Source organism: Camelus bactrianus, chromosome 21, assembly GCF_048773025.1.
Source record: "Camelus bactrianus isolate YW-2024 breed Bactrian camel chromosome 21, ASM4877302v1, whole genome shotgun sequence".
Classification (NCBI taxonomy): domain Eukaryota; kingdom Metazoa; phylum Chordata; class Mammalia; order Artiodactyla; family Camelidae; genus Camelus; species Camelus bactrianus.
Genome location: NC_133559.1, coordinates 5,311,072 through 5,336,117, shown reverse-complemented (window position 1 = coordinate 5,336,117; position 25,046 = coordinate 5,311,072). Strand labels below are relative to the sequence as shown.

General features: G+C 41.8%; 1 protein-coding gene and 1 pseudogene across 6 annotated transcripts in view; both read right to left on the bottom strand.

Annotated features, from left to right (window-relative positions):
• Positions 1-1,146: 1,146 nt before the first annotated feature.
• The window catches only part of PIP5K1A (phosphatidylinositol-4-phosphate 5-kinase type 1 alpha), a 34,069-nt gene continuing 10,169 nt past the window's right edge, over positions 1,147-25,046 (bottom strand). For 2 of the 6 annotated variants that reach the window (XM_045519160.2, XM_045519162.2), the window contains 14 exons: positions 19,138-19,169; positions 17,696-17,776; positions 14,814-14,944; positions 14,259-14,376; positions 13,924-14,076; positions 12,912-13,211; positions 10,535-10,740; positions 9,357-9,440; positions 8,442-8,490; positions 8,191-8,275; positions 6,996-7,142; positions 6,664-6,793; positions 3,286-3,425; positions 1,153-3,096 (listed from right to left, as the gene is read on the bottom strand). In XM_045519160.2, coding sequence (XP_045375116.1) covers positions 3,047-3,096; positions 3,286-3,425; positions 6,664-6,793; positions 6,996-7,142; positions 8,191-8,275; positions 8,442-8,490; positions 9,357-9,440; positions 10,535-10,740; positions 12,912-13,211; positions 13,924-14,076; positions 14,259-14,376; positions 14,814-14,944; positions 17,696-17,776; positions 19,138-19,169 — 1,706 coding nt within the window. In that variant the 3' untranslated portion in view covers positions 1,153-3,046. Of the gene's footprint in view, positions 3,097-3,285; positions 3,426-6,663; positions 6,794-6,995; positions 7,143-8,190; positions 8,276-8,441; positions 8,491-9,356; positions 9,441-10,534; positions 10,741-12,911; positions 13,212-13,923; positions 14,077-14,258; positions 14,377-14,813; positions 14,945-17,695; positions 17,777-19,137; positions 19,170-25,046 lie in introns of all 6 variants that reach the window. The other 4 variants (XM_045519161.2, XM_010958437.3, XM_045519163.2 and 1 more) reach the window with 4 other exon arrangements.
• LOC123617885 (small nucleolar RNA SNORA11) lies at positions 16,124-16,246 on the bottom strand (annotated as a pseudogene).

Below are 25,046 nucleotides of genomic sequence, written 5' to 3'. Positions count from 1 at the left end.
CCCGAGTATGCACAGCAACAGGGTAAGGGTAGCAGTAAGATAATTTTTTGCCTAAAACACGTTCAGATTCAATTTCTTTTAGGGAAGAAGTCTCCTTACCCAGCCTAACGGAGGGCTGAGCCTGTGGCTTAACCTCAAGGTAAAACTTTTAAGAATCCCCAATTCTTCCTTCAATCCAATTACTTGTTCAATCATAATAGTTTTACTCTGTTCTCTCCCTTCCTCTCCAAGTGGTTACCACCATCATCCTAGACACACATCACCTCAAACCTAAATTATTATAGTCTAATCACTTTTTTGTATCCACTTTGATAGGGCTTAGTCAACAGACTAGCCTCAGAATTATTTTTTGATCATGTCCTACTTAGGGACAAAAACATCCTATGCTTCCTCATTGCCACAGTTTAAAATAAAAATCCCTCGGCCTAGAGGTCAGGGCTTCCAGTGCTGCTTCTACCTACACTTATCCCAGTATCCTCATTCAGGTCTCCCTCCACCATTGCTCTCACCGCGGTCTCTTCCTCGTACTCTGAACAGATGATTCTTAAACCTGTAGGCTCTTGTGCTGAAGAAAAACCTTCCCAACACTTCCAGCCCACATGACCTCTGATTTTCTTCCACCTTTATATTCTGTATCACTCTTTCAGAGAACTGAAATCCTTAACTGTATCATTAATCTAATGTGCTATTTTTGCATGCATGTACGTGTGTGCTCCTCCTGGACACTGTGAACTCTTATGACGGTTACTTCTTCTGAAATGCCTGCCCCATGCACTGCTCATTAGCTACTACATAAGTATCTGTAGAATGACCTTAACAAGACAGGGAATAGCAGTGTGGAAAGGAGCAATATTAAATTAACTTGCTTCTCTCCAAAGCTCCCCTACCCACACACCTTAGAGCAATCCTCAGTTTTTGTCTAGTTTCCCATCTCAGTAAAATAGCCTAAGCTCAACCTCACGGAGGGAAACACAGAGCTGAGGGAAGCAGTCTTTATGCCTCCCTAAGAGTGACATCTTAGGGCCAGGTCAAGGGAAAGAAAGGGAGGGAATCCTAGGACCAAGCAATCTCAAGCTTGTTTTTCCCACTGTACCCCTCCTATCCTCCTAAACCTGAGTAAGATTTGGAGCTTTGGATCCCCAAATCCCTCAATTAAAGTGGGTTGCAACCTAGGCAACAGAACTACATTAATTTCCTTCCTATTCATTCATAGTTTTTCCTTGTGAAGTTTCAGTTGTTAAGATGGAAGGGGTGGCTGGAAGGTGAATGAAGCCATTTCTCCTAGCCTGAGTTAGACAGAACTGGAGTTAAGGAAAACTGGAAAGGATGCATTTGTTCATGGCAACGTGAACAAAACTGAGCCTGGGTGATGGGGTAGGAGGGTGGAGCAGATGGTATATGAAAAAGAACCAAGAAGAAACAAGAGGTCTAAATAACTGATGAAAGTTTAATACATTAAAACCAGATATTTATCACTTTTATATTGTATTTGCCATTTCCGAACAATACAAAGTAGAGGCAAATAGTGACACTTCATAAAAATGTTGATTCCCCATCCCCTTCCCTAAGACCCAGCCTCCCTCAAATATTCCCTCCCACCCCCTACAGAACTCTGTCCTGAATAAAACACTTAAATACATCATAAATAGTAAATTATGAAAAAAAATAGCAAGAATTGTTTCTTTCCTTCTTGTAAAAAAGAACATGGCAGCAAAGACAGGCAGCCAGAAACTGGCTGGGGGTGTCTAATATAGACAGTTAGTCGGGGTACGGGTTAACCTACTATCAAGGTAGGATGGGATGGAGAGGGGATGGTATGGGGATTCAACAACTGGCCTGAGATGCCAGGCCCCCCTCTTCCCCTGACAGGACTAGGGGGATCAGACAGAACCACGACTCTTGGAGACGGGGAGGAGAGGGATGACACAGCCCCCAGTTCCAAGGTCTCTGCATGAAGAGAGGCGGCAGGGCATGAGGCACAGCAATGACCTCACTAAGGCAAGAATCTGCTGGCTCCCCGTGAGTTTAAGAGAATATTCTCTAGCCTCAGAGTCATGGACTACCTGTTAAACAGACACAGGTGCACAGAGCTGCCCCTCAGCTCCACGAATAGCAGGATACTATTGGAAAAGGTGGTGGTAAGAACAAGGAAGAAATCTCCTTTGAAGAAGAATCTGAAATTCACTTGATAAGTCTTCATATTTAGAAAAACAAGCAGAATACATTTCAAACGGCAAAACAGTAATAGTCATTACGGCCCGGCAGTGAGTAGGCCCCACCAGGGAAGAGTTCTGCTCTTTCAGCCCCGTGACTACCCCTCTGCTTAACAAGAGGGGTAAAGACTACCCCCCGTCCCACTCTCTCCGTTCCTTCAGCCTTAAGAAATTCATCAGGAGAGGAGGAGGTAAAGTTGAGCTGCTCCTGGGAGAGCAAGCACCACACTTCCGTTTCTCAAATACCAGGGCTCTTCTGAGGGAACCGTATCAACAGGCATCTCTTTGACACGTGTGCAGTTTTGATCTGAAACTGTCTGGCTTGAAACTGTGTGCTATTTTTCTTTTCCTTTTTCAAGGGGGAAAATAAAAAAGGCTGGAGGTGGTTAAACACCCTTACCCCAAAAAAACTTTTACAAAGATTACAGGGGTCTTCTTCCAGAGAGAAAGTTAAGGTGGGGATAGTGTGCCAGCCAGTCTGTCCTGAGGAAAGTAAGAGTCCAGCTCCTGGTAAAAGGTACATGATGGGGAAGAAAACCACCAAGTCCAGCAATCGCACTCCCAACAGGAAGAATGGGGGTTTAAAAACAACTCAGTTGTGGAAGTCAAGGCTGGCCAGCTGGAAACTTGTGCCACTCAGCTCAGGAGTGGAGAGGATGCTGCTGTTCTCAACCAGCCGGGGCACTAATGCCCATTCATGAGGAAGGGGAAGTAGAAGACGTTCTTCTTCAGGAAGGAGACAGAGAGCTCCCCTAGCCTCCATTACACCCCTTTTCTGATGACCAAGAAAAAGAAAAATCAGCATTGCTGGGTCAAGGGCTGACATCTTGGGATCACAGAGATGGCAGAATCTTGTTCCAGGTCTTCTGATGATTTCTGCTCACTGAAAAGAAAAAGGGTGTAAAAGTTAAGGATGTGGAGTATGAGGTGAGGAGGTAGGAAAGGAATTCAAGTGAATTTCCACCTAGTTGGCAGAGTTAAGAAGTTTTCTTCTAGTTCACCCTCAACTTCCAAGTTACAAGGCACCAAAAACACAAAATTTTAATATTTAGGCGGCACCCAGTCCCCTAACCTTGCCAATCAATCCCTTGCTCTACTCCATCAGTGATGCTCTCTATACTCTTCAAAGTGTCGCACACCTCCCCCACATTCCAGACACTCACGTGGATGAACTCTGACTCTGTAACTTCAGGCTTTTCCAAGAGGGTTGAGCTAATAGAAGAGAAAGAAAGAAACAAACAAAAAAAAAAAAAGCAGAGAGAAGAATTAGTAAATAAAAAAGAAAAAGGACTCTCAAGTCAAATCTCATACTGCTTCTTCATGTTTCATTCAGAATCAATTTAGGATTCAGAAAGAAGAGGTTAAAAGCTATTAGATTTGGAAGCACGTTTTTTTAACTATCTAGTTTCTTGACTTCTATGAAATACTTCCCAACACCCTCTTCTCGCGTCTTCAATCCCCAGCTGTGGTAGGCACCCAAGTGATCACTGCCGCCTGGTCATGTCATAGTGTAATTTTCTCCTCTTGAGTTTAGTAACTTTCTTTTAGTGAAGAGAATGCAGCACAGGTGATGGAAAGTCAACTTTTGAGATTAGGTTACAAAAAGACGACAGCTTCCTCTTGGACACACACTCTTTCACTTGGAGGCTGTGAGGAAGCTAGCTGCCCTGCTGTGAGCTGCCTTATGGAGAGGATCATGTGACACGAAATGTAGGGAGTAACACAGGCCAGCAGCCAACAACAGTCTAGAAGAGAATGAATCCTGCCAACAACCACACAAGTAAGCATGGAAGCGCATCCTCCCCTGGGCAAGCCTTCAGGGGTTAACAGCTTGACTGTAACCTCCTACGACTTTGAGCCAAAGGCACCCAGCTAAGTCACACCCAGATTCTTTTTTTAAATATATATATTTTTACTGAAGTATAGTCAGTTTGTAATGTGTCAATTTCTGCTGTACAGCATAATGCTTTAGTCATACATGAATGCACATTTTTTGTTTTCATATTTTTTCACCCTAAGTTACTACAAGATATTGAGTACAGTTCCCTGTGCTAGACAGCATGAACTTGTTTATCTATCTTATATATATTAGTTAGTATTTGCAAATCTCGAACTCTCAATTTATCCCTTTCCACCTTTTTGCCCCCTTGGTAACCGTAAGTTTGTTTTCTATGTCTGTGAGTCTTGTTTCTGTTTTGTAAGTAAGTTTGTCTCTTTTTTTTTAGATTCCACATGAGTGAATATGGTATTTTTTTTCTCTTTCTAGCTTACTACACACCCAGATTCTTAAGCCACATAAAATCTGAGATAATGTTTGTTGTTTTTAGCTACTAAATTTTAGAATAATTTGTCACACAATAATAGATAACATAGATTTTTGTACCTGCAAGTAAAATGTTGCTGTAATAAAAATCTAAAATGTGAAAGGAAGAGGGGAGCAGGCTTGATGAGGGTTCTAGTGCAAGTTTAAAAGTGTCCTGAATATACTATAGAATCTTGCACTTTAAGAGGTTTGCCAGTGAGGGCTTAAAGGAAAGTGAGAAAAATCTTATGGGACATTGAAGAAAGAGGATCCCTGCAACGCAGTGGAACAAAGTTCAGCAACAGCGTCATATGCAGGTATGTGGAAAGTATGTGCCTAAGGAACTTGGTGATCTAGTTAGGGTTTCTAAAGCAAGTGCTGAAGGTGCCACCAGGCTTCTTCTTAGTGCTTATAGTAAAATATGAGAGAAGAACAGTAAATTAAGAAACAGACTACTAAACAAAAAGAAGCCACAACTTGATGGGTTTTGAAAATTCTAAACCTCTCCAAATAATGCTAAAATTAAGAAATGGATAAAATCTACGGCACTGCCAGGAAAATGTAGTCTACAGATGAAGCCAAAGCTATGACTGTAAAACATATTTTTAAAAACCGAAAATACTATTCATTCATACAAAAGGCCATTCAAAAGACTAAGGGTATGTCTCTCAGATCCTCTCACGTTAACAGGATCTCTAAGAAGCACAGGGCTTATCAAGAAGGTATTTGTGGGTATGGTTTTTGTCTAATAGAATGAATCCCAGTGAGATTCACAGGAGGCCCATAAAATCTTGGCAAGTATTGTAAGACCAGAAACACTACAGCTTGGACTAAAAGGAACAGAAACAGTACACAATGAAGAGAGACCACTGGATCCCCAAAACTCTGCTGGCAAGAAGCAGGCTGAGAAAACTACTCAGCTGCAAACACATTCTAGCTTTCATGAAAAAGGAAGACTCAGAAGGCAAAACCAAGAGTCCACAAGGCAGAGCCAAGAGCCATGAATCATTCTCATGCTTTGAGATCTGATCAAAGAAACTCCAACATTTGCTGGATTTTAGACTAGCTACGGTCAGTGACTCCCCCGTGCCTCCCACTCTCTCTTTTTTGTACAGGAATGTGTGAAGTGGTTGTCTAATGTTTGTCTCACCAATGTATGCTGGGTGTGTGGGGAAAAGACAGCTTGTCTCTTAGTTTCAGAAGCCTACAGTGATCCCTGCTTCCTGACATTCACACTCTTGGGTAATCCCTTCCTCTTGACTGTGGGGCTGATTTAGCAGAATGCAGTACAGGTGACAGAATGTCAATTCTGAGATGTGGTTACAAAAAGACTGTGGCTTCTGCTTAGGTGCAGGCACTCTCACTTGCTCACTCTGAGAGAAGCCAGCTGCCATGTTCTGAGTTATCCTACGGAGAGGCTCATTTGGCAAAGACCTGAGGGAGGCCCCAGACAATAGCCAGCAAGAAACCAAGGCCCTCGGTACAGCAACCCACCAGGAAATGAATCAATAACCACAAGTATGAGCTTAGAAGTGAAGCCTCTCAGTTAAGCCTTCAGGTGGGACCTAGCCCTGGCCAACGGCTTGACTACCACTTCATGAAAGACCTTGAGCCAGAGAACCCAGGTAAGCTGTACCTGGATTTCTAACTCACAGAAACTACAATATATGTTTGTTATTTTAAGTCACTTAAGTTTTGGGGTAATTTATTATAATGTAATAGATGATTAACATACCAAGTAGCAAAATTAAATCACAATCTTTACACTGGATCCTTTTGAAAGGCTGACTGTTCATTGTCTTCACTGCCTATGAATCTTTCCAGCCTTAAATCCTAATCTAAGAATTCTCACTTTACTCACCAGGAAAATGAAGGGTTAGCTGGGATATTCTGACTAAATGTCAGAAAAAGTCTGTACACAAAGGCTTCCCACCACCCCCTAAAAGTGCAGAGATGTCGATCCACCTCTGGATATATTTAGTTCCAAATCACTAAAGATGAGCTCTTAGGAAGGTGAACATGCAAAACTCTAGTAAAGAGCAAAAAGACCAACAACGATCTCTGGAAAAAAACAGAATTGCAGAGGTTCTCAAGGACCTGAACAGAGAGATGAGAAGACTAAGTGGAGAAAGAGGCCAAGGAACCAACCTTGCAGTTAGCACCTGCAAAGCCTCTCCAGCTGCAGGTGAGGAATAGGGGTCGGGGACAGTCGAGACCTCACTGATTTTCTCCAAAGGTGGAGTCTGAGGTAAAACATCAGGACGACCGAAGTGGACGCCTGGAAAAAAGAAAAGGGGAAGAAAATCAATAAATAAAAAAGAAGAGAAAATGGGGTGGGGGAAATAATAGGGAAAAAAATGTAGCAACTTGGCTTTTCCTGGACAGGAATGGGGAGAAGAGGTCCTAGGCAGATAAGGTAAGGGCTCAGAAGGAAGGGAGGGAGTGCCCCATCACATGGGGACCCCAACCCCGGCGCTGACCTGGCTCCACTTCCGCCTTTGTTGTCACTTGTGCCTTGTGTTCCCCAGAGACCGATGGCTGGTAAGTTACGCAGGAGTTGCCGCTGGGGCCTGCTCGCCGTGAGAAAGATGAGCCAGACCGAAACTTTTTGGAAGGAGAGGGCTTCACTTCAAAAGGGAAAGAGACAGCCTACTTAGCACCCACCTCAGAAACCATCACCAAGACATAGGTACGGCTCGCTAGTGTCCCCAGCACAAACCCCAAGCTGTTCTTTTGCAAAGCAGGAAAAAGGGTTAATGTCAACAGAGATGGGCTCTATGCGCTACTCTTCAGAGGGGGCATCTCAGTTCACTTCGCAAAGCAGCAGAGAATCTAGAGGAAAAGAGACACGTACATCTCTCTCCCCTCCTACACACAACCTCGACGACTTTGCTTCCACCTGATGAAATGCCCCTAGGCCGTAACTCCTTTGTCCATTCATAGCATCCTCCAGTTAAGCCAGACAGAGATGACCCTCTCACTCTACATCCTCACAGCACTATGGTATTTTACACTTGCCTATGTATCACTTTGAAAAGACTGAAAGGACTTTCCCGTGTTTCTTAAGACTGGCATGCCTAAACCCTCTCTGCCTCACCAAGGGACGACTGATGCCTGTGATGAGGAGATGGGAAGGAGGAGCTGGAATCTGCCAGTGGCAGCAGCATGGAAGGTTTCGAAAGAAGAACACTGGCACTTCCCAACCGAGAAAGTTGAGGGAAGAGACCAAGAACACCTGCTAAGCAGAAATGAGTAAATGCTTCTCCAACCTTCTGATCCTAATCTGAGAACTCCTTGGCACTGGGGACATGGACAAAAAAACTGAACACTGGTAATATCCTTGCCTATCTCTGTCCATAAATGTCTGGCTTTGCCTATCTCAGCTTGTAGCATGGATCCTACACCCACAACTACACATTTTTGCAATCCCGCCGATTTCTCAGAAATGCCCCTCACCTCAATGACATATGTAGGGATTGCCGGGGAGGAAAAGCAGCAACTTGGAAACGACTGGGACAGACAGAGTGACTGACATAAGGATGGGCAGCAGTTCTCACACGATGTGGGTAGAGCAGGAGAAGCCTCTGGCTTTGGCAGTTCCCTGACAGAGGTGTCCTGCCCCTCATCTCTTGAAGTAAGGGGGTCATTAGGGGTCATCTGGCAGAAGCCACTTACAAGGGATCTTCTTGAACACTGTATTGCACATGAAGCGCTGGAACCGTTCAGCATAGAAGCCTGGGCGATGCACCGATACGGTGTCCTGCAGAGCAAAAGAGACGGCTGCAGAGTTAGGGAGGGGCGCCCAGCAAGAGGACTTCTAGTCCAGGGGCCTTACCCACAAATGAAATAACCCATAAGAGGAAACAGGGGCAAATCAGAAGGGAGGGAGGCAGAAAGGGGAGAGCGTCTAGTTGGCTGCTACTCACCCCATCATGTACCAAAGCTTTCCAAGAGTGCTCCAACTTCTTAACAAACCTGCCGAGAACAATGTGTATCATGCATTCACATAGGTTTTAAATGAATGACCTTACTGTTTTCTGGTTCAGGTAGTTAAAAAGGCAAGCATAACAGAAAAACTTAAAAACAGCAGCTGGGAAAGCACTCCCACTGTTAGACTGGCTTTCCAAGGAACAGACATTGTAGTGCTTATTCAGCATGGAGATCAGAGATGTTTCTAGATGAATCAATTATCTCCCTGTGGGAAAAGGGTAGTTAGTATGTCCCTGGCAAGTCAGGGACAAGAATATTTATTATAAAAGGAGAGCTGCAAGGACAGATGGGCAAGCCTGAATGGGGAAACTTAAAATTGGATGATAAAACTCTAAATCAGTAAATCAAGTATTGTCCAGTCCTCGTTAGTACCTGAAAACTTACAGGAACAAAACTGGGGTCTAACACTTCAAGTTTCTCCCCCCTCCACCCCTTCACTGCCTCTTAGTGCCACAGGCTAATACTCTTCACAGAACACAATGACCCTCTTGTTTTTCCTCCATGGAAAAAAGGAACGTGTTTCCAACTGTATCCCAATGTGGAGTATGACTCATCTCACAGGTTTTTCACAAAGAGCCAGACAGATGGGGTATTTTACCTAGCTCAGACTTGCGAAGACTGACTCAGCTTTCCACAGAGGTATATGCTATGCTTGGGGAGGTGGTGGGGTAAGGAAGCCAAGAGACAGGCGAGATCAAGGAAATAACCACCATTTGAAACCCAATGAGGCAAGCAGCCAGACTGCAATCATTGTTCTTATTTCAGGAAGGATCTGGTGATAAAGCCACCTGAGAGAGCAGTGTGAGTAGTCAGCTACAGCCGCCCTGCCCCTGGGCCCATAAGCTCCTCACCTGTAAGACTGCAGGATGTCGATGATGCCAATATAAAGCAGCAGCCTCTCCCCTTTACTATTCCGGGCTGGGATGCCACCCATGCTGGGGAAGAGAAAGAGTAGGAAAGCCTTTTGGCTAGCAGGCAGAGGCTTCGGCTAACCTCTAATCAAATCACGACAAGTAACTGAAACCTAAACATAACTGTCCCAATCTTCCATAAACTGGGGAAGAAGGAGAGCCTTCCCCTAACCCCAAGAACCACTTTGGAGTACGTATTATAACCTCTTTTTCTCCAAATCTCACTTGCCTGCCTCTCCCACCCCAACACCACCAGACAGAATCTAAAAATCACCCCTACTCAGCAATTTTAGGAACACTCTCCCAATTAACTAAATTTTCTTAGTACTTTCATATTTTAATTTAGGCACACTAAGGCATTCTTCTTGAGAGTCATGGTAAAGAATACCTTAATATGAAACCATCTAACATTTGCTGAGCCCTGTTCTATTTTATTTTTTAAACTTTTTTAGAGGGGGGAAGTAATTAGGTTTATTTATTTATTTATTTAAATGGAGCTACTAAGGATTGAACCAAGGACCTCATGCATGCTAAGCATGTGCTCTACCACTTGAGCTATACCCTCCCCCTAACATGAAACCATCTAAGAGACATTTATAATGCTTCAGCAACTACATTTCCTTGATTCATGATGGTAAGAAAGATGCCGGCCACCCCTCTCTCTCCCTCTTCGGAGACGGCCCACATTCTGTCTATGGGGTGTGTACCTACTTTTAATCTGAGCACCCAACCCCCACACCTCGTGGCCTTTCTCTTACCTTTCAATGTATCTCTCTGACTAAGTCTACCTTCACTCAAAAAAAAAAAAAGAAAGATGCCCTTCCATAAAGAAGTCTACAATAAACTGTTTTTGATGAAGTTCTAACATAATTTGCAGACATGTGTCTAAGACTCTTAATGCACATTTTTTTCAGTCTCTTCCTTCTGAATAGTTCTCCTTCCCAGATGTACAAATCCCAAAGTTAACACATCTTCCTTTCCTTTTAGGTCTGTAAGCATTAATGTTGTTGACATAACTGCTGAATCAAGGCTACTTCTTCCCTAAAGCTGCATCCCTCCCTCAAGAGAAAATGCTCTGAGCTTATGCTCTCATTCCTGGTGCCCCTGAGTCCACTCACTGGTCATCAGTCTCCACGGTGCCACCTCGTCGAGCCTCGCCCTGAATAGATTCCATGGCTGTGGAGTAGAGAGCCTTTTGTGGGGCCGGTCTGCGAGTGTCAACTGAATGCTGTGACTCATTGCCCAGAGGCTCTCGCTGCGCATGATCTATGTTATGGATGGACACCAGGAGGCTATAGTCCATTATCTTGAAGCTCTGCAGCACCTAGTAGAAAGAAGAAACGCAACCTGAGCCTTGGGAGGTCTGAGAGTCTGTCTTTAGGCTCTCACAGCTTTCCTGATCTAATTTTTCTCAATAATGAACTTCCAGAGTTAACCACAGGATTAGCCTTTGCTCTTCCTGCTCCCTGGAGAACAGCATATTAACCTCCTGTGGTCACCCTTCACTGATACCCTTCATTTTCTTTCACTGGAGTAAATATAAATTAGGCCACTGCCTAGCCCACAGGCTCCTCTTTGTTTATTCCTTCTTTGTATCTCTTCATGGAACAAAGAATACATATTTGTGCTCTGAAGAATCCACAAGGAGGGGCTGGTAAAAGCACACTTTGTGACACAGCAGGTCTGTTGCAGGATCTTAAATGGCCAGCTTCAATTCAGTTCAATATTTGCTGAATTCCCATCATTTGTAGGCATTCTGCCTGCTTTTGGGGATACAAAGATAATTAAGAGAGCTTCTGTCCTCAAGGATATTATAATGTAGGAAGGGAAACAAACATAAAAATAAATACAATACTGTCTAATATGTGTAACAATAGAAGTGCCTACATGATTGAGGAAAAGCACAGAGGAGGTAAGGAAGTATACATAAATTTATGAGGGATAGATTAGAGAGAAAATATAAAAGAAGGAAAGACTAATGCCAAGGCCTGGATGCATGAAAAGCAGGCTATGTGCAGGGAGGTATAATTTGGTGTTGCTAGACCATGAAATGCAAAGGGTACGTGTTTGGCACATTAGAGAGAAGAGCAGGGACAAGACAATGACAGGCCTGATGTCATATTAAGGAGCCTGGGCTGTCTCCTACAGTGCTCAACCCAGTGCGCTCCCACCAGTTGTAGTACCTTACTTTGGTGGTGCAGCTCAACCAAGGGTGTTTTGGTAGATGGGTAGAGTAAGGGATAAAGAGAGTAAAGGACTGATTCTTTTTTTTTTTTCCTCCAGACTGATTCTTATGTTTAGTTTGAAAAACCCCTCTGCTCCACGAAGTCTGTAGGTCTCACAACCAAACGAGTCCACCTGAAACAGGCATTATCCTGGAAGCAGATGCACAGTGAGCAAAGAAGGCAAGGATGGACAACATTATGGATTGAGTAGAAGATGACAAAAGCAGTTTGGAAAAAAAAAATCAAGGACGTGGAAAAATAAGCACAGAAAGAGGTCAAAAACCCAAAAGATGTTAAGAAATGAAAATAATCAACTGTCAAACACTGTAGAAAATTCAAGGAAGGACTGAGAAGTACTCTGTATTTGGCATCTAGGTGGTCATTAGAGACAGTAGTTCAACTGAAGCAGTGAGAGCAAAAGCCAGGACACAGTGGGCTGAGGCAGGAACAGGAGAAGAGAAAGGAAAAGGAGAAATGGAGGTATCATTAGACGGAGACATTGAAAAAAATCCTCCTAATCATAAAATAAAAAAGAGATAAACTTGTTTGTATGTAGACAGAAAACAGTAGAGGTTGAAGCCTGAGGAAGGAAAGGAAGTAAGCAGGTGAAGCAGGATCCTAAAGAAAGAGGGGGAAATGGATCTAGGTCACAAAAAAGACTGACCTGGAATGAGCCACCAAGTTGGGAAGAAATTAGATTAAGGATGCTTAATGTAGAACCATTTATAAATTGGAGATAGGGGTAGCACAAAGCGACAGCACAGGATAGAAAGTTGAGGTAGTCTGTTGAGAAACAAGGCTCGGGGGCTGGGAGTTAGAAAACTGTCCGAAGAGAGTGCCAGTCATCTGAAGTCTCTCAGAGGGGCTAATGAACAACAAGGGGAGTCCAGGCTGGCTATCAGAAATCTGTAGAGACACCAGTACACACAGCTGTGTGATTTTCTTCAGCAGCACTTAGCTTCCAAGATATAAATTTCAATTAGGCAGTCAGGACCAAAAACTGAGGAATTATGGTGCTGGTAAGAAAATAAGGAGAATGTGTGATTTTGAGGCCCAGGACAGGTAGGAAAAAAAAAAAATGAAGACAGGTAGGGGAGAATAAACAGGGAGAAAGTAAAAATATAAAGGCATAGCAAGAATCTAAAGTAAAATTTATTTTAAATGAAGTCTGGGACATGGAGCTAAGGAGTCCCATCTCCCACAGATTAGATGCCTAAGAACAGCAAAGCTGTTTTAGTGCCTGAGAGAGAAGGAAATATGACAAACTCACCAAACAGTCGCGCTGCAAGGTCTTGCACAGAGCATTGTACATGTCAGCATCCAAAAAGAGCCCGTCAGGGATGTCTTGTAAAAAGTCTAGGTCTTTAAGGGTGGGGAGAGGCTTATCTCGCTCTTTCTGGGAAGCCCGCCGTTTGTAGGTTGAGCCCTTGAGGTCGTATTTGATGTGCATCTTGACTGACCGTGGTAGAAGATTGTTCATCACCACAATCCGAATGTTCTTACCACCTGCCTGCACACAGTACAGTCCATAGAATTTAGGCAGCAAAGTCCGAGGGTTCTGGTTGAGGTTCTGAGGGCAAGAAAGTACAAAGAAGTAGGAGAGCAAGTTAGTTTATTTTCAGTGAAACTCAAGGGCCACAGCTGCCACCTACCTTTGTCTGCTACAGGGGATTCAGGTACAATCTACCTGCCCATAAGCCCACGACGTATTTGTTCAAAATTTCCCAATGCATCTATCTCAGTAATGAGATCACCACCAAGCTGAGCAACTGACCTTCCAATATAGTCATCAGTCAGAATGTTATACATATGATGAATATACTCCTTCAGAGAGGTTTAAGACAGCACTGAAGAAGTCTTAACCCTCAGCCTTCTGTATAATATATTCTTGCAGGTATTAAGGGAGGCAAAGGAGAGTTCCCTAACTTCTCCAGAACCTCCAAAAGATCTCAGTCAGAGAAGAATGAATACAGAACTATCAAGGGAAGTAACCAACCTCATTCCCTAATCTAGAAGCTGGACTAAGAATGGAAAACAAAAACGTCACTGAATCCTGCCTTTGCGTAGGAGGGTCTAAGCCAAATAACACTTAAAATAGAAGCGATAAAAAAAAAAACCCTTTAGCCACAGAGAGGCAAAAAAGATGGGGCCAAACACACAAAAATGAGCTATGTCCCTAAGACAGAAGTGCTGACATCGTTTGCCCCCCGAGGACAGCCGCCTCCGCTTTGCCCAGGAGCAGAGTGGACAGCACAGGCGGCCACTGCTCCTCTTCCACTCACCATGTAGTAGCCTGGAAGCAGCTTCTGCAGAAACTCTGCCTCTTTGTGCTGGACTGTTTTAATGATGAATTCGTCGTCACTGGACACGTAGAAGAGGGAACCACTAGCCCCAGAGTTGCAGAGTTCAATCAGTGGCTCACTGCAGAGAGAGTACTGGGGCCCAGAGAGAAGAGAGCAAAAGGTTCAGAGATACCAGGGCGTGCCCAACCAGCAATCAACTACAGACGCAGTTCTATTCTAAAGAAAAACTAGAGCAAGAGCGTGCAGAGAGGGTCTTCCTTTGGAAGCATCCCTCTGATACTGGAGTCCCAGGGTCCTGGGATCCGGACGCTTACCAAGTAATCATCAGGCCGTATACCAAACAACTCTCGAAAGTAGCGGAAGGCAACAGGTGCATAGGTCTTGAACCGAAAATCATTGTAGTGATGAGCAGGGGTCAGGTTGCTCCCTTCACTGTGGGGTTAAATAGAAGAAGCCATAACTTACCAATCCCTGTCATCTAGGGAGTCCACACGCTGGGAAGACACTCAGTCACCCAGAAGGAGGTCAATATATCCCTCCTGAGAGAACCAGAGGGACTGGATGAGTCAGGCACATAAATGGACAAAGGCACAATGTGGGAATTAAGACACGGGCACAGTGAATCATATTACCTGCTACTTAATGCATTGAATTGTTTTTTAGGGCTCAGTCCACAGGCCAGAGGCTCATGGAAGCATCCAAAGGACAGCATCTGCTCTCCAAATTCTGCAGTCCCACATCACCCTGATTAAAATCAGGTTTAGGACTAGATGCATGCCTTAATTAGACATGAACCCCTAAAAGGCCCTGATGTTGATATGAAAAAGCCTCATTTTCCCAGGACATTCCCCTGAACATTAACCTCTTACCTTGGAAAGAAGATACTCTCTACCACATAGAAGTCTTGCATGAGGACATCCCGCTCTGGTTTGGTACTCAGGCTCCCCACAGTGTGAGTAATGCCTAACTGGATGGCACCTTTTAGGGCTGATGAGGTTGTCTGAGAAACCAGAGAAACAAGTTTCTATTATTAAATCTGATCACAGCAATAAAAACTCAGGAGAAAAGAACCAGGAGCCCGGGAAAGCAAATGCTCTCCTAGTAGTTCAGACTGAACTGGGGTGATCCAGTCTCGCCATCTCAATGCTTCACATGGCAGTTAGGCCTGCAAAGAATACAAGGGCATGAAGATACACAGTAGCCAGCCAAGGTGGGACTGTCTGAGCCAGCCCTGGCTAGGCAGGAGTTCCCTCCTAACCCTATCTATATTTGGAAGATACATTGTATTAACAGAATAATCTTAGGTCTCACTCCAAGGGTTACTGCCCCTAGAGTATCTGGGGCCCTCCAAACATTTTATTCATCTGATATAGAATGTAACTAAAATTAACTGATGTTCCTATGGCTACTGAAGCTTCACTCCTCTAAGGCAGGGCCTGAATGGTGTTCCAAGGACAACAGGGTGGCAAAAAAGTTCCTTTTTTCTATTTTTTTTTTTGAAGGTTAATTTTTGCTTTTATTTGCCAGTATAACTTAACTACAGTGGCTTGCAAACTTTTTGACCTAAGAAATACATTTTACATCACAATCCAACAAACACACACATACATATGTATATAACTGAAATCAAAGTTTTGCCCAAAATGTCTACCCTGAGTTTTCTTGTTTTTAAGACTTGTGTGTGTGTGTGGTTTTTGGGGTTTTTTTGAGCAGTTTTAGGTTTACAACAAAATTGACAGGAAGGTACGGAAATTTCCCATATACTTCCTCTCCATACATATATATACTTGTTATTTTCATTTACCAGAGTGGTACTTTTTCTTTTTTTTAACTAAGAATGAACGTACTTTGACAAATCATAATCACCAAGGTCCACAGTTCACTTTAGTTTGGACAAAAGTTCAATGACAGATATCTATCGTTATAATGTCATACAGAGTATTTTGACTCCTCTAAAAAACTTCACTACTCCAGAATGGCATATGGAATCTCTTTTTTCCCTTGAAGAGAGGTTCAAAGCCTTCATGTCTATAACAGGACTCATGGCAGACCCATGCATGGACCAGACAGGCTCTAAGTAGAAAATTCCCCCACTAAATACTGTGGCTTTTCTTCCAACATTGAGCCCTGTCCTACTGGTTCTGCCCAATAGCCATGTGGAATGGAGGTGCAGGGGGACACGTGTAGGGTGTATGTTCATAGGAAGGCCCTAAATTTTGTGCCTTGTCACAATGAAGCTAGATTCCTGTTGGGTGTGTTGTAAACAGAGAGAAAAAAAATTTCTAACTGAAGAAGAAAGCCTGAAAGGCTCAAATTATTTCTGAGAGAAGTATTTAGATTTAAAATTATCATACTACGGTTAAAACAAAAATATAAAAGCCCTACTCTTACAATCCAAGGTTCCAATATCATGGAAAAATGTCATATTAGCTGGATCCGTGCTGTTCAATATAGTAGCTACTAGTCACATTTGGCTATTTAATTTTAAGTTAATCAAAATTAAATTGGGGAATAAGGATAGCTCAGTGGTATAGTACATGCTTTGCATTCACGAGGTCATGGGTTCAATCCCCAGTACCTCCATTAAAAATGTTTTTTTAATTTAATTTAAAATACACTTCTTCAGTCTTACTAGCCATAGTCAGGTATGGTTAGTGGCTACCACACTGGATAACACAGATATAGCACATTTCAAACACAGTAGAAAGTTCTATTGCACAGTTTTGCTCTAAGTGATTTCCTTTACTCCAACCCTCACTGGATATTACTTGTATTTCTACTTACAATTTAATTGGGCATTAAAATTATAAATATTTTTTAAGTGATTACCTTTCCAAATAGATTAGAAACTCATCTGTTTTTGTTTGTTTGTTTCAACGTTTAGCACATAAAAAGAACTCAATAAATGTCTGTCGAATTGACATGGGCCTCAGAGCCCATTCCCGGGAAGAGTCAGGTCCCTGACTGCGAATTGAGTCAGTCCACTTCTATTACTCAAGATAATGCAATAAAGGCAGAGAACAGACACAAGAAAAATTTACGTGGGCCAAGCAAGGTACAGATGCCAAATAAAAGGCTGAATGCTGTCCCCTGGGAAACCTAAGCATCTCCAAATTAGTCCAGAACTGAAGAATCAGATCACCCAAGGATGCTTCTCTCCTGCTTTCCCTTCACCAGTTCAGTTTTCTCTTCTTGGCTATTACTACTACTATCTTTCCAATCCATTCGGTATCTATAGCTCAAAATCAGGTGTTCTAAGTCCTATTCACCAACTGAAATTACAATCTTAAAAAAAAGCCAAAAGCCAAAACATACACAAAGAAGAAATAAAGAAAAACACTTCAGCTGTTGTCTATCTCTGTATCACCAGGCTGAATGGGATCCAGCCTTCACTTTATGTACATACATCCAGCCCCAGACAAAGACAGAAAAACTTCAAGAGTCATGGTTCCCTAAAGCTAGGTAAGAATGGCCTTGGAGGCTTGTTACATGTTTATACCTAACAAGGAAACACAGTTTCTTCAGATCAGTGAAACAGCATCCAACACCAGATTTGTCCATTAAGAACATTCCCATGTAAACACACGTACAGATGGGAGATAATTCACCCTTTGTGAAGCAAATTCTAAACTTCAAGTTGCACGATGGCAACAGTTTAAGATACCAAGAAATGGGATAGAATGTGGAGAAAAATATCAAAGGGACAGAACTCCTTTCTGGAGTTAGAGGGTAGGGTTCCACCCAAACACACCTTTTTATATGTTGTCTCTCCCGAGGAATCAACACCTCGGTGGCCTATTTTCTTCATGGTCATGCCAGAGGCATAAGGCACCTAGAAAACAGAAGAGTCAAGATTAGTATATGATTCCCATTAACACATCAAACAGCTTACTTAATGGTACATCAAAATAAAACAAAACACTCAACACATCCTTTTTAGGTTAAGAACATTTTATAAAATCTTCCGAAGATCCACCCTCTGCAAACACAGCTATATGGTGTTACTTCCCAATGAATCAACTGGCTAAAAGACACAGAAGAAAACTCCAAAGGACACATTTCACCTTTGGTCCTCAGAAATATGACATGGAAAATAAAAATGAGTATTATTAGAGAAAAGTAGAAACAGGGGAAGTAGGAAACAGCAGCCCCAGAAAAAAGGACAGCCCCTCAGTTTACAAAAGCAAGACAGAAGTAAAGCGCGGCAGACCCAGGTTCTTTTTAGAGACTACTAGCCCTCTAACCTTCAATGCAACATGAACACTATCTGCTCAAACTGAATGCACCAGCAGAAATGACTGAGCCACTGGCAAATGCAAGTACTGTGAGCCCAGATACGAAAAGGCTGAGGTAATAAGATGAATCCTCTAAGATAGGGGTCTCACTGACTTGAAGAGATTCCTGAGAATGTGATGTGGCTTTGTTTTCTACTCACATGACAGCCTCTGAAAAACAGAAGGAGTAAAACCAATGGGGCAGAACCTGGAAGGCTAGTCTCCACAGCCAAGACACCAGCACGACAGACATGAAAGGATTCTTCGTGGTGTCAATACTCATTAATTTAATAAGCCAGAAGGCAAAAAAACTATTAGAAATAGGATGTCACGATCTTAGGGCTTGATACTTAAGTTCTGCTCTTTTTGCTAAGGTCCTGAGTGCCGGAAAACTGTCAGTATATAACCTGAACAACAAAGAAAAACTTAGGAAATCAACAGCGTCAGTATGGTTAAAAGAAGTTCACCATATTACCCATGAAGCAATGCACTGGAGGCATTAACAGCAAAACAAGGGAGTGAGCTTCTGCGTCAGACTGGGTCTGAAGTCCAGCCTTAACGCCACGTATTCATTCTGAGACCTTGGGCAAGCTACAGAACCTCTAATCCTCACTTTCTTCATCTGTTCAACATGAATGACGATGGTACCTACCCTCATAGGGGCTGTTTGAAAGATTAAGTAAGAATACCTACAAAAGGCACTTAGATACATTAAAGATGCTCAATCAATCTGAGCTATTATTAATATTCATAATAAACTGTGATAAAAGTAGAGTTGTATAATTACTAGCCTACCAAAGAGATGTGAGAACCCTATCTAGATTCCAAGGCCCAAGCAGGGGGAAAACAAAGATGTCATAAACAGGTATCCTATCCCAGAATTAAAATTTTAGAATCACTGTATCAGTGTGAAACTCACCTCAGATGCCATGGGTCTCTTGATTCCAGACCCTGTTAAAAAAAAAAGCAAACACAACCGTAAGTGTGTACACATACTCACACAATCTCTATCAAGCACACTGAGACAATCAGGATTTGAGTTGCACTGAACCTGACAATGAGCTCCTGCCTCTTGCTCAAGTGATACCATATCCTTTAGGATAGGGATTTTAAATGTCCCTTCTCACTCACAGAGTCCTTATTCCGTTCTTGTTATAGTCCTTTTTTCTTACAGAAGTGTTCATATTTTCTCTAGGAAATGTATCTGTTCTTGATACATTTAACCATCAGAGCCAGAGGGTCTCATTTGATACCATGGCTGAAAGAGAAAGGGCATAAGAGATACCTAAGACTCACTGGACAGTCTGGGGCTTGATTAATCATTTCTCCTGTAGAGCTAAAAGGGTAAGAACTTTTAGAGCATATCTATGGTGCTTTTCTCCTCTATTAATTACTTCAGAAAAAAGGTAAAGAGTTGGTCTATGGAAACTTTATTTATGATAGCCAAGATATCGAAGCAACCCAAATGTTCATCAAGAGACGAATGGATAAAGAAGATGTGATGTGATGTGATGTGTGTGTGTGTACACATAAATAAAATATTACTCAGCCATAAAAAAGAATAAAATTCTGCCATTTGCAACAACGTGGATGGAACTAGAGGGTATTACGCCTAGTGAAGTAAGTCAGAGAAAGACAAATATTCTATTACTTGTATGTGGAACCTAAAAAATAAAAGAAATAAATGTATGTAACAAAACAGAAACAGACTTACAGATATAGAGAACTAGTGGTTACCAGTGGGAGAGAAAAAGGAGGAGGGGCAAGATAGGGGTGGGGAATTAAGAGACACAAACTACTATGTATAAAATAAATAAGCACCAAGGATATGTCGTACAGCACAGGGAAATGTAGCCATTATTGTATATTAACTTTAAATGGGAGTATAAGCTATAAAAATATTTAATCACTATGTTGTACACCTAAAATTAATGTAATACTGTAATCAACTATACTTCAATTAAAAAAAAAGAGTTGGTCTTGGAGATGTGGAGGCTAAGAACTGGAAGATGCAATGTCAAAATAATGACACATCACTGGGTGCAGGCAGAAACTGGCTCTATGTCCCTACATCCTCATCTAGATTTCTGCTGTAAATGCAACAGGAATTTGCTGGAATTTACTTACTTACCAAAGTAACTTTGACTTGCTAAATATTTAATCAGTGCAGATGTGTAAGTGTGTAGTTAAATCTCATAAATATTATTTATGACTTTTATCAGTTTAAATTTAGGAAAAATTTCAAGAATAACCATGTTTAGAAAGTGACTAAAAGACCATTATCTATAGAAAAAATACTGAACGGTTAAATCAGTTCTTAAGGGTCTGCCATCCTGTAACCTTCATCAATGATCACACTGGAGACACATGATCACAATTACTCAGGGAGACAGAACTTTCTCCCCTTCATATTGGAGAATGTTGGCCTTTTTTCTTCAAAGACTACTGATACATTACTTTGATCTAGTTCTAAAGAAGTCAAAGGGAATAAAGATTAGCCATGTTAAAGAAAATTAAAAAGAAGTGGTCGAATGGGATGAATCTTCAATAATATAATACTTGAGTGGGAAGACCACAGTTCCAGTCCATGTATAAGGATTAATGTAATGCAACACAGACAAGATAGGATTAAAGACAATCAGGTAAAGCTCTAATTATGATTGTTTAAGACCAATGATCAAGGGCCCTGAGAATTTCAGAATATAGCTGGGCTCAGAGGAGAGAATCTGATAGCCCTTAATAGTACAAAGGCCACAGACTAAGCATTTCTGGTATCAACAAGCAGAGCAGCAAAATTTCCTTCCCCCTCATGAGTCTGAGCAGCAAAATTATGGGGAACAGATGGTTTTCACTCCTCTTCCCAAAAAAGGAGGCAAGGGAAATGTCATCTAGCTGTTAAGATGTGCTACATAAAATGACCCAGAAAATTAGGGAAAAAGCAGAGTCCAATAATCCATGCGTTTTGCAGGATGCTTCATCTTCAGTCATGCTGACTTCAGACAGGTGAAAGCGTGTATTTTAGGACTGGAACCCTAAGCTAACGTTTCCAAGGAATAAGCCAGGATGACTCAGGTTTATGATTAAAACTGCTACCGACTTACTGTAAAATTTAAGGTTTCCACTAACAAAAAAATTAGTCAAACTTTTATCTTAGAACCTTTTAGCTGACAGTCAACATTCTGAGCTATTTAAAAATCAGAAGACCTGGGTTCAAATCCCTGTTACACCAGGCAAACTGTTCTCTATACTTAACTAAAAAACGAGGAACCTATATTAGGAAGTTTCTGCAAAGACTAGATGAGATAAACTAAACCAAAGTACTTCATGAACTGTGTGTGACATGCTATACAAATATGTTGTTATATGTGATTTCTAATGCAAGAGCAAAGTTGGGCCCACAGGAAGATTTAATGTTCAATAACTAGACCTTCATGAAATCCTAATTAGCATCTCAAAATTCTTGTCTCCTCCTAAAACCCTCAGACTCTTCTTTCTCCCAACATCCCCTGTGCAAGTGCACACACAACTACACAATCAGTGATTCTCAGTGAGGAAATCGATATGCTTTCAGTTGAGAAGACAACATTGATTCTGGACTCCTTGGTCAGTGCTCGGCTTATCTCTTCCTTTTCTGTCCCAGGGGAAGGGGTCTGGAGGGAACTGGTAGAACCAAGAGCCAAGTCCAGTCCTAGGCTGACAGTCTATTCTAGAAAATAACCTCCTCTGCATGCAAGGAAGGAGTCACTGGACAAAGTAAACAACGGAGGAAAAAAAGCAGGTAAGTGATTTCAAAGCAGAGAGTAGGTCTGAGGCTTTTCTTACTCCCTAAAAAGTTCTACTTTGCTACCTTTCCTAGTTTTATCACACAAACATGTAGCTCTAGGGCTGCTATAATCTTGCAAAGTACCCAGCATGAAGGTGGGAGGACTTCACTCAGTGGAATATTGTGCCAACTGCTTAGCTATCTGCAACTGCAAAGCTTGGATTCATCCCAAGAACACTACAGCTGAAGCAGTTAAGAGTGCTGGGGTCTACGTAACAATAATCAGAGCAAGTAACACAGGGAGGAGAATCAGGACCCAAGACTCAACTCTCTTCCTTGTCTGAAGTTTTGCCCCCAGGGCACAGACCACAGCTCTAACCTACCAAAGAAGAATAAAAGGGAAGAGAAAAATATCTAGAGAATTTGATCAATGTTACTGTTAACACCCAGCTTGGTCCAGAAACCCAATGAAGAGCAGAGCGACATTTCAGGGAACCACGTACCACCTGCTAAGGCTTAAGCTCTGCCAATGAGAAACCACACCCTGAGACTGAAGAGTCACTAGCACCCGTACCTGTTCACCTCACAATCAAGCTTTCTCTTCAGAAGGAAGAGGAGTAGAAATGGAAGAGGAGGAGAAATGGGGGGGGGGGGGGCAGGGAGAAAGACAGATCAACTTAACATGGCAACATCCAGCTTAGTAATGCCTGCCAGCCCATGTTTTAGGAGAATGAGATTCATCCCTATGGATAAGACTAGAATATTATTCAACAGAAAGGTTTCTAGCATCTGTGTGAAAAACACTCTCTGATACTATACTATCATCTTATAATCCATATCCACGATCCAAATATATCATCCTCTTTTTTAGGCAGGGAAACTGAGTACAGGGCAGGATTTCAATGTTAAATTTACTCTTCCTCAGGGAAAAACCTTTCTCCTGAGGAATGTGGGAGCTGTTTCTCCCCATCTTAGCTAAAACTCAGAAGGATTATCATTTAAATGCCTACATTACCATCGGTCCACACTAGGAAATGTGGCACGTGCAAGAGAGGACAGCACACTACCTAAAGGTAGGTATAGAGGCTGACAGCTTGGCTATAAGTGCCATAGGAAAAGTCCTAAACCAGCTTCCCCTCATTGGTTCAATTTTAACACATCTCAGCACCAGTTCAATGCTGAATTATTTTTGCTCCACACCGCCTTCATTTATTCAACAAATATTTATTGATCGTCTGTTATATGCCAAGAATTATGCTAGGCACTATGGATAGAGAGTTATACGTCTGTGACCTGGAGAAGATTACAATATTTCTACTTTTTTCTCCATGACTTGCACATCTTCACATTCTCTTATTACTCCTTAACGCTACCTATAAGACTAAACTGAAATGCTGATGTTTTTAGAAAGGTTATTTCTCTTCACTGACCAAACAATTTATATGTGTATAGCACTTGAAAAGTTTTACAAGCATATCTCATTAGGCTCTCAAAATAGTACTACAGGGTATGGGAACTGTTTGGAAGACTTAAGAGACAAAGCCAACAGTTATGTGTGAAACTTCTTTGGATACTGATTAGGAAAAAAAAATTTTTTTAAAGTATCTCTGAGACAGGAGCCTTGAGAGGAGAAATTAATAACTCTTATTGATTTGTAGATAGGACAATGTCACTGTGGTTATGTTACAACTCCCTCCCTTTCTTCTCTAAAATAAAATCCTTCTCTATAGAAAGGCATCCTGAAATATTTATGGCTAAAATCACATGAAGAGTGGGTTCACTTTAAAATAGTCCAGGGGGTGGAGGTGGGGCAATGGAGAACAGATGCGACAGGACTGGCAAAATGTTGCTGTTGAAGCTAGCTGATGGGTACTTGGAGGTTCATTATACTATTCTCTCTACTTTGTGTATACTGAAAAATTTTATAATTAGAAGTTTAGAAGGAAAAGAAGCAAGTCTGGATAGTCAAGCTTCTTCATCTGAGCTGGCTTCTTTCTGAGAGGTTTCCTCTGGTAAAAGTAAGCATTAAGGATGAAGTAGTTTGTTTCCCTCATGACTGTGTAACTCCTACTTATTAATAGGCCCTGGACCAGTAAGCATTCTAAATAACTAGCTAATGTTGCTCTATTGGAAGCAAAAAATGAAGTCATGACAAACAGGCTGCACCAGAAAAATAATGGTTCAGATAAAGAGCCAATCGTGGTGATTTCAAGCCCTAGTTCCTCTGCAGAAAGAAGGAAATGTAAAAGACGTGGAAGAGCAAGGGTGTACTCACTTAGGAAAAAAAATTTTTTCTGGCCAGGGCAGGCTCAGTCTGGCTGAAATCTATAGACATTAACAAAAGTTGACTTTTAAATAGAAAAAGTTGAGAACTTAGCTCCTTCAGACACAAATGAAGCTACCTGCCCATTTCCAAGCTTAAAAAAAAAAAATCAACAACCATTTATGTTATGAAAAAAATCATTCAGCAAGGGCCTTTGAGATTTTTAGTCTAATCCTCTTACTTGTAAGTAAAAGCACAAGAGCCTAAGGGATATGCTCAAAATCACAGAGCAAAGGCAGCGACAGACCCAGAATTGGAATCCACATTCCTAACTCTCAATTCAATTCTCGTTCTTCTAAACCATCTTGTTTTCAATATCCTGACCACTTAGAGTCTAGGTGGGACAAGAAAGCACCAAGGGAACTAAAATGTTTTTACAAACTAACTAAATCTCAGAACTGCTAATGGACAACATGAACACGTATTTCCTTCCCTTGAGATACTCCTTTCCCTTCCATTTTCAGAGTCTTCCTCCATCAGTTTCTCTCAATAAAATAAAATAAAATAAAATTAACAATAATGCGATCTGTTTCTTTGGCAAGTCATCAATGTCCCTGGCAAAAACAGTAGGAAAGTACCTTTCCTTTCTTTTACTGAGATTATCCTTGTTCTAAACTAGACAATGCCAGTTCTAGAGGAGCAGAAGCTGTCTTTCAAGTCTAAACTTGAAAAAGCAGTTTCACAGATTTTAAGGTCCTCTCTAGCAGTTGAAAGTATCTTTTTGGCTTTGTAGTAAGACATG